The sequence below is a fragment of the Equus asinus genome, chromosome 5 (genome assembly GCF_041296235.1).
Source record: "Equus asinus isolate D_3611 breed Donkey chromosome 5, EquAss-T2T_v2, whole genome shotgun sequence".
Classification (NCBI taxonomy): Eukaryota; Metazoa; Chordata; class Mammalia; order Perissodactyla; family Equidae; genus Equus; species Equus asinus.
In genome coordinates, this window is record NC_091794.1 from 23,261,822 (window position 1) to 23,277,692 (window position 15,871).

Here is a 15,871-nt window from a genome sequence, read left to right on the forward strand (position 1 = left end):
GCCTCTCTCCCACCTCTCTGGCCCCCCTTGGTGCTCCCATCTGGTAGATGACACTATTGTCTAGCCAGCCGCTCAGGCCATCCGTGGATGACCATGGAGTCATCCTTGAGTGTCCTCTCCCTCTGTCCCCACCCTTCAGCAAGTCCTGCAGCTGTGCTTTCAATCAACTTGGAATCCACCCTTCCTCGGTCCTCCTCTGCCTGCACCCTGGTCTCAGCCACTCTCATCTCTCACTGGGACACAACAACAGCCACTTGGCTGGCCTCCCTGCCTGCTCTCTCGTTACACACAGCAGCCAAAGTGATCCTGGAGAAGTAGATCACATCATGAACTAGCCCTGTCTCAACCCTCCCAGGTCATCCCTCATCATTATTAGGCCGCAGGTAACATGTCACCCGCCCATAAAACCTCTCTGAGCCCCCACACCTGGGCTACGAGCTCCTCCTAATTTGCACCTCCTAATTTGTTCCTTCCAAGAGCCCTTATTCCACTGTCATACCTCATGCGTCCCCACAGCTTCCTGTGCTCAGTGAGCTCAGGAACTGTCTTATCTGTTGAATCCATCCTGAGGGCATGGCACCCTGTAAATATCCCATAAAACACTGTGAATGCACCGTTACACCCTCATTTCTAGACGTTTAATATCAACAGGTCAGGGAACAAATGCAAATTAAGGAAAACAAGGCAAAATTCTGATACTTAATTCACTGCCGAAAGAAGTCCCCAAATGGGCCCCAAACATTCTAAAGAGTCACCATTTGCCCAGCCATTTTATTTTCTTGTAAAATGTCCGCCGGCGGCAACAATGAAGTTGTCTTTGTGTCCGCGCAGGGTCTTGTGACTCAAAGATGCTGATTTCAGCCGTGGCGCGGGTGAGTGGCACCTAGGGCCCTGAGCTTAGGGACCTGAATACAAAAACGAAGGGAGGCCAGATGCCTGAGCGGCGACGGCCAGCTCTTGCTGTGGGCAGAGGTGAAGGTGAAGAACCGGGGAGCGGCTAGGCCACTCGCGGGGCAGCTCCAAGGCCAAAGGCAGAAACCAAGGGCAGGGAGGAGTTTTCCGGGAATCGAAAGCGAAAGGGGCAAAGTTCACCGGACGGAGCTGGGGAGGGAGTGGCAGTCGGCGCCAAACGAGCGGAGCCTGAGGATGGCTGCGTCGGGTCCCTTCCCGCTGCTGGTCGAAGGGTCCTGGGGCCCCGACCCCCCGAAGAACTTGGTCACCAAGTTGCAGATGTACTTCCAGAGCCGGAAGAGATCGGGAGGCGGGGAGTGTGAGGTCCGCCAGGAGCCAGGCAGCCCGCCCCGCTTCCTAGTGCTCTTCTTCCCGGAGGACGGTGAGGGGCGCAAGGCTGGGGGTCTGAGGGGACAAGGGGCTCTTCCTTCAGGGGATGCTTGGGGCTGGGGCACGCAGCGGGAGAATCCATGTGGCTCCAGCAGCGGCGCTAGGGGAGAGCGTGCGGGGCCGCAGAAGGGACAGAGAGGACTCGCGGGGGCGCAGCGGTTCCCCGCGCGGCCTTCCGGGCGCTCCCGGTGCTGCCTGGAGGCGGCGGCAGAACCGCGCAAGTGGGTTAAATTAGACTTTGAGCATGGTGGAACAGAAGGGAGCTGAGAGCTGGTTCACCCACCTCATTTTACAAGGCTGCATAATGTGTTACTGGCAGAGTAGCAATTCCATCGCAATTTTTGCCTTCTTCCTATTACAGCAGCAGTTCTAGAACTCCAAAGGTTTGTGGGAACACAATTTTAAGGGAAGAGAAAGTTTCCCGGGAGAGTCGCATCTAAACTGACTTCTGAAGGTGAATTCAGTTCCTGACAGGCAAGATGTTGAGAAGGGCTCTTCACATGGGAGCTTGCTGCGTGAACAAGCGCTGGGGGCAGGAAAGCACGTGGCATCTTCAGGGGACAAGCAGGGCACCCTCAGGCTGGTTCCCTTGAGTACTGAGCTGTGTCCTTAGCCCTGTGCTCAACTAACGTCATAGACTGGATGACAAAAGGAACACGTGGGGTCTGGACATTTTATAAGATTACAAAGGGGCCGCTTACATTAAAAAAATCTGAGCCAGCTCTGATGGCCTAGTTGTTAAAGTTCGGTGCGCTCAGCCTGGCTGGCAGGGAACCACACCACTCATCTGTCAGCTGCCATGCTGTGGCTGCGGCTCACATAGAAGAACTAGAGGGACCTACAACTAGGCTACACAACTATGTGCTGGGGCTTTGAGGGGGAAAAGAAGGAAAAGGAGGAAGATTGGCAACAGATGTTAGTTACAGTGAATCTTTCACTGAAAAGAAAAATCGTAGGCATTCTGCTATTAAACCTTTTTGTGAAGAGGAGGGGAGGGAATTAAGGCTAAGAGAAAGTTGGGTTGAGATGATGGAGGGCCTTGTATGACTCTAAGGAATGTGAACTTTGCCCACAGGTAGGCAGGAGAAAGCCATGTCTAAATATACTTTAGGAAGATAAATTTGGTTGAAAATAAGTACATTGGTTTCTGTCGGGAGAGACCATAGAAATCAGGCCTTGTAAGAGGTTCATGCAATGTTTCTTTGTTGTTTTGTTAAAGATTGGCACCTGAGCTAACAACTGTTGCCAATCTTTTTTTTCCCCCTTCTTCTCCCAAAGCCCCCCCAGTACATAGCTGTATATTCTAGTTGTGAGTGCCTCTGGTTGTGCTATGTGGGATGCTGCCTCAGCATGGCCTGAGGAGCAGTGCCATGTCCACGCCCAGGATCCAAACTGGTGAAACCATGGGCCGCCAAGCGGACCTCAAGAACTTAACCACTTGGCCACGGGCCAGCCCCTTGTGCAATGTTTTAAGTGAGGACAAGTGAGGCCTTGAACAGTGAAGTCAATGTCGGGGTGGAAGGTACCTATTTGTGTCCTGTTGTGGATTTGGTAATTCGTGCTATGGGAATGGCGAATGCTCCACTTGAGAGAGAGAGAAAGAGCCCCTTTTCTTTTTGTTATTTTTTTTCTTGGGGAAAGAAAGAGCTTCAGCAATGGGAGGAGTCATGGGGCTCCCCCAGGAAACGTGGAGATTGCCTGGTTCTGGTGTCACTTGGTAGAGGGTCAGAGGCTGCCTAAAATCACACTGTCTGGGTGTAAATATAGAGGCTTCTTGGAGCAGAAGGCTGTGCTGCTGGTCAACACACAGGACCTTTGTCAAGGGCCCGCTGGTACTTCTTCCTCCGTTTCACAGTGGTCCTCAGACTGGAGCGGGGGTGACATTCTGAGTTGATCGTGGGTTAGGAGTTTGGGGCTTTGCTGGGGAAGTTCCCTCCTCATAGACAAGCAGTTGAGCAGCTGCGTTCTCCCCTCCTACCGCCGTTAGGAAAGGGGGAGGACCAGGACCCTGCAATTATCTGCCTGCTCAAGGCACCTACCAGGTCTGTGCTGGGAGGCACATGACCGCTGTTCCCACAGAGAGCACTTTTCCCCCTGGAATCTCTAGGCAACGGTGTGAACCATCCTGATCCTGCCTTCCTGACGCTGGATTTGGAGGAGCATTGGGGGCAGAGGAGAGGCAGGGAGGCTTACGAGCTCGGAGAGCAATTGGAATGCTCTAGGCAGGGATCCGAAAAGGAAAGGAGGAGAGGGGTGCACAGATAGGTATGGAGGAAGGAGACCGGCAGGAGACAGGAGACCTGCTTGGCTCAGAGCCCTCATGAAAACAAAGAACAAAGTTTTCCATGATTAGTCACCAAGGGAGGCTCAGAAGGGCAGCTGTGCAAAGTGAGTCATTTCCCCCTGGGTTCACTTTTCCACAAGGGCTTTTACCACTTTGATTCCAACTGTCAACATCACCTTGGACCTGGCCCTTAGGGATGCTCCTTTCTTCTTTAGGATCCCATTGTCCTCAGGAATAGTTCCCAAATTGGGGCCCCAGACCCCCTGCCTCTGAGTCACAGCAGGTGAAACAGGCACATTGCCAGCCGTGTCCTAGAGATTCAGGAACCCTGAGGGTAGGGGGCTTGAATCTGCTCGTTTCGCCAGCACCCCGGGTGACCTGATGGGCTCAAGTTTGAGAATGCCTGTGTTTGATAACCCTGAACGAACAAAAAGCGAAATAATGATAGAAAATACAGACAGCATAAACATGCAAACAGCACAAAATATAATTTTGGGATGATAACATCATTCTGTTCTAGCCTCCACAGCAGAAACGATGTCAGTCTCCCTGTCAGGCTTCTTCCTTCCTAGCTCGAAGCCCACTGCCCTCTTCCTCCACCCTAGGCTGCTCCAGTGGTCCCTCTTGTGTTACTCTCAACAGGACAACTCAAAACCTTTTATGGTCAAAGTTCTTAGGGAGTGGAAAGTCTCTCTTCAGTTTCGGTTTCCCATTAGAGGAACTGCTTTCTTAGCAGCAAGTTGTCAGCAGTTTGCTAACAGTGAGTGACCTGAGTGACCTGTCCTGGCCATCCTAGAGCACCTTCTCCTGCGGGGATCCCCTCTGCCCTCCACTCCAGGAAGTGGCCTCAACAGGTGCAGGCCCATGGTGTAACATGACTTTATTCATATAATTCACCTCATAGGAATGAGCCCCCCAGCACTTCTCTGTAGAAATTAGTGTAGAGCAAACAGGAACCATTCGGAAGCTCTCTCTTACTTTTATATAGTTCACTGAATTTCTGAAATGTTGAGTATAAATTGACTTACAAGACTTTAAACCCTGTTTCAGATTGATCATCTTTTCTGGTCATCATTTGGCTCCTGATTATTGTCAGTCTCTTTGGGGTAAGGGAAGCCATCTTCTCCTTAAATAGAATTAAATGTAGGTGGTCAGAAGTTGGTACAGAAGGGAGACTGTCCACATGAGTAAGGGTGGCTGGACGTCAGAGTTTTGGCCCTTTTTCCTCCCAGGTTCACCTTCTCCTTGTTGGGAATCACTTACTGATGTTAACTGTCTGTTCTTTTGAAATAGTGGTGCCCATATGTATTGCACACAGTCTCAGAACAGGCTGGCACATTTAGAGCCTGGATAGGACTCCAGCGAAGTCCATGGAATAATAAAAGGAATGCATCCCAAAGGTCCATGACTCTAGACAACTGGGCTTACAAAACTTAGCTTACTCTCTGCCTCAGGTGTCTTATGCAGTCCTCAGTCTTCACTAGCTTGGGACATTCCCTCAGAAGTCTGTGTGAAAACATCTGCCCTCTCCTAGTGAAATTAGACTCTGGCGTTCCTGCTCATTGTTTCTGGGGCCCATTTCTGAGTTGGCATCCAGTTGAGACTCACTTTCCCCACCCCTTCATGGATGGCTGAGGTGGGAAAACTATTCAAGCTCCTCTTTATGAAAGATTCTTACCTCTGTCTTTGGCCTCATCAGGCCAGCCATATCAGAACACAACATGGTAGTCACACATTCACGGCAGAGCCACACTTGTGAACAGAAGGGTGTTCTCGAAGGCTCCTCTTCACTCTGACCTTTTTGTACCGTTTGACTATGTTGACCACACCTCCACCTCAAAGCTCACTCCTCCCTGTTCTCCGGGGGCTGAGATTCACTGATTTTCCTTTTCTTTCTGGCTATTCCTTATAACTCTTGTGGGTGTTAGAAAATTCACTCACAGACACTACTTTGAGGAAACAGGTTCAAGAGAAGTTAAGATATTCTCAATGTCACTCATCTAGTGTGTGGCAGAGTTGGAGTTTGAATCCGGGTCTTTGGAGTCTTATGTCCACTGTTCAGTTTTTTCATTACAGCCCAGCTGCCTAATGCTAATTCTTTTTTTTTTTTTTTTTTTTTTTGGTAAAGTCTCTTCCATTCCTTCTTTTCTACTCCTTTTACAATGGGATGTGAGGCTCTTATCATCACAGGTTAAAGAATGGATTGAAACAGTGCTTACCTAGGCTCCTGGCAATTCTGTTTGTGGTCTCCTGAGTCACCTTCCCCAAACCTGCCTTTCTTCGTGCCATGCCTAAGCACCCGTCTTCACTGGCTCACCACGAGGGGTGCTTTCACTATTTTCCTTCAGTGTAGAATAAATATCGCCATCTTTCTGAGTGCCTACTGAGCATCAGGTACTGTACTAAGTTCTTCATGATGTTTCTTCCATTTAATCCACATAACACCTGTACGAGGCAGTCTTCATTAATTACTTACTAATAGACAAGGCTTTGTAAGTAAGGCTTATTAAGGAACATGTTCAAGGCTAAAGAAATAAGTTTAAAGAGGGAATTCAAATCCGTGTCTGCTTGCCCCACTTTCCTCTTTTCACTACACAAGGCCTCTCTTGGGAAACTGAGCAAGCCATTGATTGGTGATGATGAAGCCTATGGAAATCATGGAATAATTGTGACTAGAGATTGCTTGACAGTGGACTCCTTTTCTCTTTAACTTTTAGTTCGGCCGAAAGTTCTGGAGAGAGCGAACCATGAGTTAGTATGGCCAGGAAAAGGAACATTCAAGTTAACTGTCCAGTTGCCCACAGCCCCAGATGCTGTCTTTGAGGAGGAAGTTCCAACAGAAGTAAGTAAAGGAGTAAAAGGGAAGTAGAGTGTCTTCCAGGGTGTGTGGGGTGGGAATCACAAAAGGAAAATACCGTGAATGAGAAGTGTAAGTCAAACAAGAGTGAGAAAAGCACCTTACAGATGTGGCGGGAGTGACAGTGGGATAGGGTAGGTGTGGAATAATGAAGGAGGGAGCACTTTTTGTTTGATTTTAGACTCTTTTGGAAAAGTCAAGATTTAGGGTTTATAATCAGGATGGTTTGAGATGTAAAATTTTGGGTCTGTTTTTCCTGGGTGCTTTTAAGCTGGAATGTGCTATATCCATTTTATTTTGACATCATTTTGAGGGGACAGTGATCCATACTGCATGCGCTAAGTATTTCCTCAGTTGTCAAATGAGATAGTTAGAGTCTCTATCTCGGGGGATGGTTGTGATGATTAAGTGGGACAACCTCTATAAAGCACAAGGGACAGTGCTTGTTAATAGTAAACACTCAATAAATGGTAAATGGGGAAAAGATTTAGGTCTCACCCCATACCTCAAACACTTGGTGTTAATTTGGATTTTTGTTATTTGTGACTCGTTTTTACCCATGCTTTTTGTGCTTAGTGGATATGCCACTAGAGATGAGGTGCATTCAACAGAATCACTGCCAGAGCTTTTCATTATCATTTCTGTTGACCCTACATTTCCGGGCTGGTCCCAGGGACATTTTCTTAATGTAAAGAAATAATTGTAATTTATTAATGCTATTTTATTGTTTGGATTTCAGGAATCCAAGCCCAAAGAACATGTCAAAGAACCAGGTAAGGTCTCAGTTGAGATGACTGGCTTTCACCAGACAGTTGTGCTTTTATTAAAGATGGCAGATGCAGAGGTCATCCTCTTCTGGACTTCACTAGGCAGGGTTTGCGCAGCTTGGAGATGCCTTGGGCTGCATCATCTGCATCCTCTCAGCCAGCTGTGCAGAGGGCAGACACTGGGGCAGCCCCTTCAGCTCTCATGGCTCAGGGATGGGGACAGCTCTCTCTGTGGGGACTGGGAGACACCTTGCGGTTGAGGGGAGAACAAAGAGGTGCCTGGGAGGTGGTGAGGAACTGACTTTTAGAGCCCGCCTGTGCCCGACTGGCCACTGAGAAGCAAGGATATGGCGTGTCAGTGGGTGCCGGGTGTGGCTAAGTCAGTTTCTGGGCACTGGGTGTGGAGGGTGTTGTCCGTTGGACCGATGACAGGAAGGCGTGAGTCCTCTGTGGACAGCAGCTTCTGAGCGCTGGCGCAGACCAGCCCCACTTCTCCTTGCCCCCTCTGCTGTAGGAAACAAGCCTGCAGCTGAGTAGCTGTTGTGGACTCTGCTGCTTCCCCAGTGCCCGGGCGTTGGCCTGTAGTACCACCTGACATTTAAAGAGGGGACTGGGTTTCCTGGCTAAGCCTGTTGTTCTAAAGGGGAGGGAATGATGAACTGTGCTGAGTGGCTGAGCAGAAGAGATAAAGTGATACGTTCCTCCAAATCTGAGGGGAAGGAATCCCAAAAAATGTGTAAATATTGTCCTCTAAAATTGAAATTGTCTTGGGAATATATTTAGATTTTAACTGTCTCTTTTCGAAAGTGGCAGTCGGGTGAGAACTGCCTTTACTTGGCAAGAAAAGGACGTATAGATTGTTTTACCCAACACGGATGTACTATTAAACTGTAGAATCTAGTATGCATGATTTTCTTAAGAAGCTCCTGAGTCTTATGAGATATGGATTTTTTGTCTCTTTAGAGTAATTCCTGCTTTCCATTCTTCAGATATGGGACTGACTCACTCAACTCCCAATGTTCACTGTGATCCCCTAAATCCTTATCTGTTTCTCGGAAGATGCCTTATGTGCTGTACCATCAAGCCCAATTTTAGACCAGGAAGTGACCTAATATTTGTACATTTATATCTGTACCATTTCCCATTTCTAGAATTTAATCAACTGTGATTCTTATGGTTTCATAGATTTTACCTTGACTCCGTCTCAGCTGATTTCTTAGCACTGTTTCAGATTTGTGTAAAACCCCAAGTGTATTCTCAGGGAGAGCCATCCAGCCCCACTCTGCCAATGGACTTTTCATTGTCCTAGAGATTTTAGACCCATTTATTAACCTGTTTTTACCTGACCCAGCCTCTAATGGTAGTAACCAGCCAAGAAGTTGGATGGTCTTCAACGAGATACTTAAGTTGGCCCCTTTAAGAGATGGAAGAGAAGGTCCTTTGTTGAATGGCTGCTCCACACTGGATCCTGACAGTGGCCCTAAGGCTAGGTCTCTTGAATTAATTGGAATGGTCTAGACAGTTTTCAGAACTCAGCAAAATGAGAGTGGAGCGTGGTTCCCTAATAGGGCCCATGTCACAGGGATGTGGAGAGCAGAGGCTGCTGCACCATGAATGCACCAGGCATGCCTGAAACCCAGGGCATGAAGTAAAAGATTGACAAGCCTTTGACAGAGCAGGGCAAGGTCAGTCAAGGCACACACCAGCATCGGGGGTGAGCACTGAGCTGCTGTCCTGTTCCAGGCTAAGCTGAGTTGAGCTGGGCCTGAAAAGTGGAAATCAGCAAGTAGAAGAATGTGGAGAAAAGAGAAGGGCAAGAGCAGAGAAATACTGGACACTTGTACTCAGAAAATTCTGGATTTTCCAAATCTGTATCTCCAGCCTGGGCTCTCTTCTAAATTCTAGACCTTGTGTCTGACCTTCCTGTTAGAAAATATGTTAGAGCCACCTGGTCTGAAGCCAACTGTGTCATCTTCCTCCCCAAACCAGTGTCCTCTTTTGGCTTCCTTATTTCTCTTGAAGTACACAACCAGTCTGCCTATAGCCTCCTAGAAATTTCAGTCCTCTCTCTTCTTTAAGCTTTCACATATGTTGGGCACAGAGACTTATCAATTTTTTTTAATTTTTATGTTTTCTTCCTCCAGCACTCCTTCACTGCAGGGCCACATTATTACCTCACAAATCCAGCGTGGCAGGAGCGCCTTCCTTGCTCTCTGTATATGAGCTCTTTCTCCTTAAATCTGACCAGTCCTTTGTACTATTGTTGAATATCCTGGCATCCTTTTCACAGAAGCTCCCATGCCTCACCCTTACCACCAACTGCAAAATAAAGTCCAGACCACATTCTGGACAAAGCCGACTTTTCCGGTCTCCTTTCTTACATCTCCGCACATAAGTACTCCTTGAGCTTCATCAGTCAGATCGCCATTTCCTAAACAGTTTGGTGCCATCACAGTACTGCCTGTACTTCTGTTGCTCACGATACCCTCTACCCTACTCATCTCTACCTAACTTGTATATGCCCTTCAAGATCTACTCAGCTTCGTCCTCTTCTCTGAAGCCTTTCCAAGCCAGCCCAATCCCTTTCTCTTTCTTGGACTTCTGGTTTGATTGTTGATGCTCTTTATTTGGCAGTTAACCAAGCCTCTCTGTGATGAAGCTTCTAGTAGCTGTGGGGTTATGAAACTATGTTGCTGGAAAGGCTCTTACTATTCACTTAATCCAATACTCTCATTTTATCATTAAAAGACTTGCCCGAGGTCACATGGCTAAAGAGTGGCAGTGTCAGGGGTTAGACTCATACAGCCTCACCCCTAGCCCAGTAGTCATTCTGGTTTGTCATACCTAATTTATGTTGTTATCAAATCCTTCAGATATTTTTTATTTGGCATGAGTGTGTATGTATGTGTGTGTGGTGCCACAACCAGCACATAACAGGAGTATTTTCAGAGTGATCTAACCAGTGTAACAAACAACTCCCAAGTCACAGTTCAGTGTAGCTGGCAGCTAGAGTGGTGGGGGGAGTCTAGACTGCTCCGCGCAGTCAGCAGGAATCCAGGCTCCTTCTGTCTTTTGACACCATTATCTTCGATATGTGGCCTCCAAGGTCACTGCAAGGGAGAATAGACATTCATGTACAGGGGATTTGTATTGGCCAGGCCTGGAGGTGGAATTTGCCACTTCCACCCATATTCCATTAGCCACATCAACTCTACTGTAGGAACTGAACTGTAGGAAGTCTGGGAAATGTTGCCCAGGAAGAAAAAAAAAGGATTTGATGAGCATGTAGCATTTTACTCTGCCATAATAAACATTTACAAATGTCAGTTCCCTTTCTCAGTTTCTTGGGTACCTCTGTCAGAAAAGCTGTTCCTTATCTAATGTTTTTTGTATGCACCCCTCTCCACACATCCAGTGTCTTGAACATAATAAGGCCCCAATTGAACAGTTGCTCACAGAATGTCTAAAGATCACATCACATGCATTATGCTTTACTGGACAAGCACAGAGTGAGACTGACCTTATGTATGTATGTAACTCACTTATGGCCAACAATGGAGAGGAACAAGCTGGCTGGGGTGATTGCTATTCAGTGAGTTAGATTATATATGCAGCTCTCTAGGCCATCTCACCTTCTATGTTTAGTCCTTAGTCATTCACTACCAACATTCTTTTTTCTCTTTCGAAATAGGAGCTTATTGCTTTTCAAACTCTTGCTTTCCTCCAGTGGCCCAAGCAGTAAATCTGCAATTCAGCAAACACTTATTGAGCCTCAAGTATGTACTGTGTGCCAACAATACAAACACAACTACACATGTTCCTCGCTTTTGAGAAGCTGAGTTCAATAACTATAATATGGTGCTGTGATAGAGATCTAAGTCAAGTGCTATGAGAGATAAGGCAGGTTTCTCAGAGAGACAAGACAGAAAAGACTGTAATAAAATTGAACTTAATAATAATAGACAAATGCTGCATTTAATTTTTAATTAAATTAAGCAAAAAGCCTTCTGAGATCTGTTTTTATTTGAGTTAGCCAAGAGATTGGGAAAGAAAAAAGGCAATGTCATATGCTAATTTATTTTGCTAAGACCGTGGTAGATAAATATAACATTTTGTACCTCTTTTGTCTCCCTAAAATCAGATGCATCAGAAGGACTGGAAACAGAATTCTCTCTCACTAGAAGATCAGAAGAAATGGAAGATATCCCCAAAGAATGTGAAAATATTCCCTCTTTGGTTGCATTTGAAAATCTCAAGGCAAATGTGTCGGATATAATGTTAACCTTGTTAGTGGAGAACATAAGTGGCCTGTCCAGTGATGACTTTCAAATGGAAGTAATGCGAGATTTTGATGTTGCCGTGGTTACCTTTCAAAAATATCTAGGTAAGATCAAGTGATGCTTCATTTCCCAGTGTTCTTTGCACCACAGTTGGGCATTTTGGACACGCAGCTTATGGAGCTTCTCTGAAAGTTTGACTCTTTCTAGTAGCTGGTAAGAGGGAACTCCAAGTTAATAGAGATGCTTTTTTACTTTGAAAGGGAAGCAAATTTCTTTTGAAACCAAAATGTGGTGTGTTTAATAGATCAAACTTGATTGAATCAGTTGTGTGTGTGTGTGTGTGAGAGAGAGAGAGAGACATGTAGATAGAAATCTAAAGTCTAAGGTTGTTAAAGTGATTCCAAGCAGAAGAGTGAGTGTTTTCACCTGTGTTATCTCATTGGAAGAAGTAAATAGTGATCTGTATTACCAAACTGGACCTAGCAGAAGGTAGTAATAGTAGCAAACACTTGTATAGTGTTACTCTAAGTCAGGGACTATGCTAAGCTCCTTATATGTATTAATTCATTTGTTCCTTTCAACAATCTTTTGAGATTATTATTATCATTCCTCATTTTACAGTCGAGGAGACAGAGGTAGAGATGCTAATAAATGGAAGGACTGGATTTGAACCCAGGCAGCCCACCTCTACAGCCTGTTCTCTTATCCCCTTTACCGTAATTTCCTAGTACTTTCTTGGTCACCACAAATGCAGGGATGAGTAAGTGTGTGTGATCCAGAAAGTGAGTGCTTCTTAAGGTCTGTTTCAGCAGTCTGTGGACAATCTCTGAAACTGGAAGAGCCATCTCCAGAAAGACAAGGACATTTTCCAGTCCCCAGCCCTTTCTATCCCGTGGCCATGGCAGTGGGCTAGTTAATTAAGAGTGCAGGTCATGAAGTCAAAATTCTAGCTCCGCCATTTAACTAATTATCTGAGGTTGGCCAAGTTACTACCCTCTGTGTGCTTCACTTTCCTCATCTCTAAAATGGGGATAATAATACCTACCTAAGACAGTTTCTGGAGGATTAAATGAGCTAATGTTTAAAAAGATGTTAACACAGTACCTGAGACATGGTAAGGACTCAATAAAGGGAGCTATTCTTACTTAAAATTTATGATTATTTCTTATAAAGGTAAAAGTAAATGGACTTGCTTTTGTTCATTGATCAAAAATCTTAAACACCTATTATGTGCCAGACACTTGTCTAAGTGCTGTCGGTACAGAGAGAAATAATTCTGGGTTCCTGTTCTTGAGGCACTCACATGGGGCAGGGAGGAAACCCATGTGTAAGTGAATAATGAAGATGGAAGAGAAGGAGCTGCCTCCCTCAGCTGTGAACAGGAGGCTGTGGGGAATGGGAGGAAAGCGGACCCAGACAAGGTGGCTTCAGTTTGCCCTACCTACTCTCTTCTGCGAAGTTTATACTCCAGCAGTGCCAGTCTGTCAGGTCCCAGATGCACTACGTTGTTTCATGCCACTGCTGTTCCCTCTGCCCGAAATGCTTCCTCCCCTTATCTATCTGGTAAACTCCTCTTCATCCTTAGAAACCCAGGCCACTTACTCTGGGAATCCTTGTCTGATTCCTAGTATTAGCCTTCCCACCTCATTTGATCCCACAGTAGGTACTTTGCTTGCTTTTCCTCCCTCCTGGATGGCAAAGTTGCAAGGGCTTGTTATATTCATCATTCTATCCCCAGATCCTGGCACAGTGCCTGGTACATCGTGGGCCCACCATCAATATTTATTAATTGGAAAGAGATAGTTGGGCTGAGTCTTGAAGGAGGAATAGGACCAGAATAAAAAATTGGAGAAGGGCATGTCAGGCACAGAAAATTGTGTATACAAAGGCAAAAGAGAATGGAGTTTTCAAAGAGAATAGAGTTTTCAAAATAATGACTGGTTTTTGTGGCAACATGGGAAATAAAATGAATAGCAGGAAATAACCAGAGGTGATGCTTGCAAATTAGTTTGGAGTCAAATAGCCAAGGGCACTGTAAGGCCAGCTATGGCTGTGAACTTATGCCTGCAGGTAATGGGAAGCCACTGAAAGGCTCGACAAAGGAGTGGAATGAGGAGATTTGTGTTGTAGAGAGAGCACTCAGGTGACAATGTCAAGGAGGGATGGAGAGGGCCACCTAAGGGACAGAGCTCAGTGACAGTAATCCAGGCAAGACCTTCATATGTGCGTCATTCAGAGAGCTGGAGTTTTAGGCTTGTAAATTCTCATGGAGGAATTAAACTTTTGAGTCTAAAAATTCAGTGCTTAGCTCTCTCCCTTATCTCAATTAATATCCACCGTTTCTTCTGAATAATATAAAGATATAATCATAATTTTCTGATTGATTGATTTTGGTTTGTAGATATCATGAAATTTGTTGAAGATTGTGCCAACCACCATTCAGTGAAAGAGCTTCAGCTTTCTCCAAGACTTCTGGAAGTGACAAAAACTATCAGGGTTGAAAACCTACCGCCTGGTGTTGATGATGATAGTTTAAAAAATTTATTTGGAAATCCTCATAATGGAGGGGGAAGAGTGGTCAACATTGAGTATTTTCCTGAAGAGAGTTCGGCTCTGATTGAGTTTTTTGACAAAAGAGGTAACATCTCTTAGCCTGATTTTGTAAACCTTACCTGGCATAATCTAAACCATATTTTAGTAGATCTTAACCCTTATCAGTTGAATTCTGATGTATTTAATTTTTTTGCTCATATATTTAATTGTAAATCCAATTAGTCATTCTGTTCATCTGGGATATATGCTTAATGAGTCCAGTGATTCAAACTTTACAGAAGCAACGTCAAGTTTTTGAAAAATATAAGGATAATCTTTCATGAGTCTCTGCCTGCGATGGACTGAAAAACATATAATTCTTAGCGTCTGAAATACTGTATTAAAAAAAGAGATGATCTGTGTTGTAGCTGCACTCTTGGTGCAAATTCTCAAGTTAATTTCAACAAGGTTAGGTAAAGAAATACTCAGACACACATACAGTTCCTATAAAGTATCCTTCCCTTTTCACCTGTCAGTGTCATCATTTCACATGAGCAATGGATGCCTGCTGGATTATTCTTTGCAGTGACCCTGTGAAAACCATGTCCAGCTGAACCTTAGGGAAACACTTCTTAGGGTTTTGTTGACATAGATTGCCAGTTCTCTGAGGATGAGTCAGCTTGGAGACTGATGTTGAGTCTCCACTGATGTTCAGAGGTCAAGGCTGAGGAGTAGGAATAAGGGGGCCAGGCTTCTTAGGGAGAGAAAGAGTGTTGTGCCTGGGACTAACTGGGGGAGCACGAGAAAGGAGCATGTGGTATGCTACCCATGTAAGAGAAATTTTTTCATGGGGCTACCTGGAGGAATCTCCCTTCAGCTTTTACAAGTTAGGGAAACTAGGGTGAAGGTTGGGTTTGGATTAAAATGGAATGAAAGACTCCATGTTCCTTGGGCAAAGGGGCTAAAGTGGAGCTTCTGTCAGACATCCTTTAAATCTCCCTTAGCCTGGTCTTGGGCCCAGGGAGAAAGCTACATCAAGCTCTCTACCCTAGAAGTTAACCTCCCAGCCTGTGGTGGAGTTGACAGCTTTGGGGCTTTCAAACATCTGGAGGGCGTGGGGTAGTTGCATGTTTCCTCAGAATGTCTACATTACACGTGTACAACTCATAACAGGAACTACTTAATTAAGGTTCATTTTATGCCAGAGCCACACATATGAATGTCCAGGGCACTCTCAAGGTTTTATATCACCTTGACCTCTTTGCACCAACTGACTATGTTGACCACACCTCCTTCTCCAAACTCACTCATCCCCTGTTCTCTGTGGTCTGAGATTCACTGGTTCTCATTTTCTTTCTCTGGCTGTTCCTTCTTATAATTATGACTTACATTTTAGCTCTGCAGTGTGCTACAAAGTGCATTCACAGACATCGCTTTATGGGCATTGCTATTATTATAATCTCTGTTTTACAAATGAAGAAACTGAGGAGCAGAAAAGTCAAATAACTTGACCAAGATCACACAGCTCATAAGTGACACAGCCAGGATTTGAGCCTTTGGCCCCATATTCTATGTTCTTAACTTCTCTACTTTTCCCTAATCTCCTATACACCTGTAACAGTAATTTTTCTTGTAGGCTATTTTACCCCTTAAAATGGGTTACCAGTAATGAGGCAAACTGTAGATAAAGCTGGATTAAAAACAGAATCTGGTTAGCAATATTGTATTTCAGTGGTTCCATTGGACTCTAAGTTATCTATGAAGGCTGAACTTGTGAAACTGTGTGAGAAGAAGAAATAGTGTGATACTC

General features: G+C 45.3%; 1 protein-coding gene across 3 annotated transcripts in view; it reads left to right on the forward strand.

The window, feature by feature from the left end:
- The first annotated feature begins 1,079 nt into the window (after positions 1-1,079).
- PARP14 (poly(ADP-ribose) polymerase family member 14) overlaps positions 1,080-15,871 on the forward strand; it is a 41,770-nt gene continuing 26,978 nt past the window's right edge. For all 3 annotated transcript variants that reach the window (XR_011503181.1, XR_011503182.1, XM_014829541.3), the window contains exons 1-5: positions 1,080-1,333; positions 6,343-6,467; positions 7,222-7,255; positions 11,391-11,633; positions 13,931-14,167. Coding sequence is in view for 1 of the 3 variants with exons in the window: in XM_014829541.3 (XP_014685027.2) it covers positions 1,147-1,333; positions 6,343-6,467; positions 7,222-7,255; positions 11,391-11,633; positions 13,931-14,167 (826 nt within the window). In the remaining 2 variants the exon portion in view is untranslated. The remainder of the gene's footprint in view (positions 1,334-6,342; positions 6,468-7,221; positions 7,256-11,390; positions 11,634-13,930; positions 14,168-15,871) is intronic.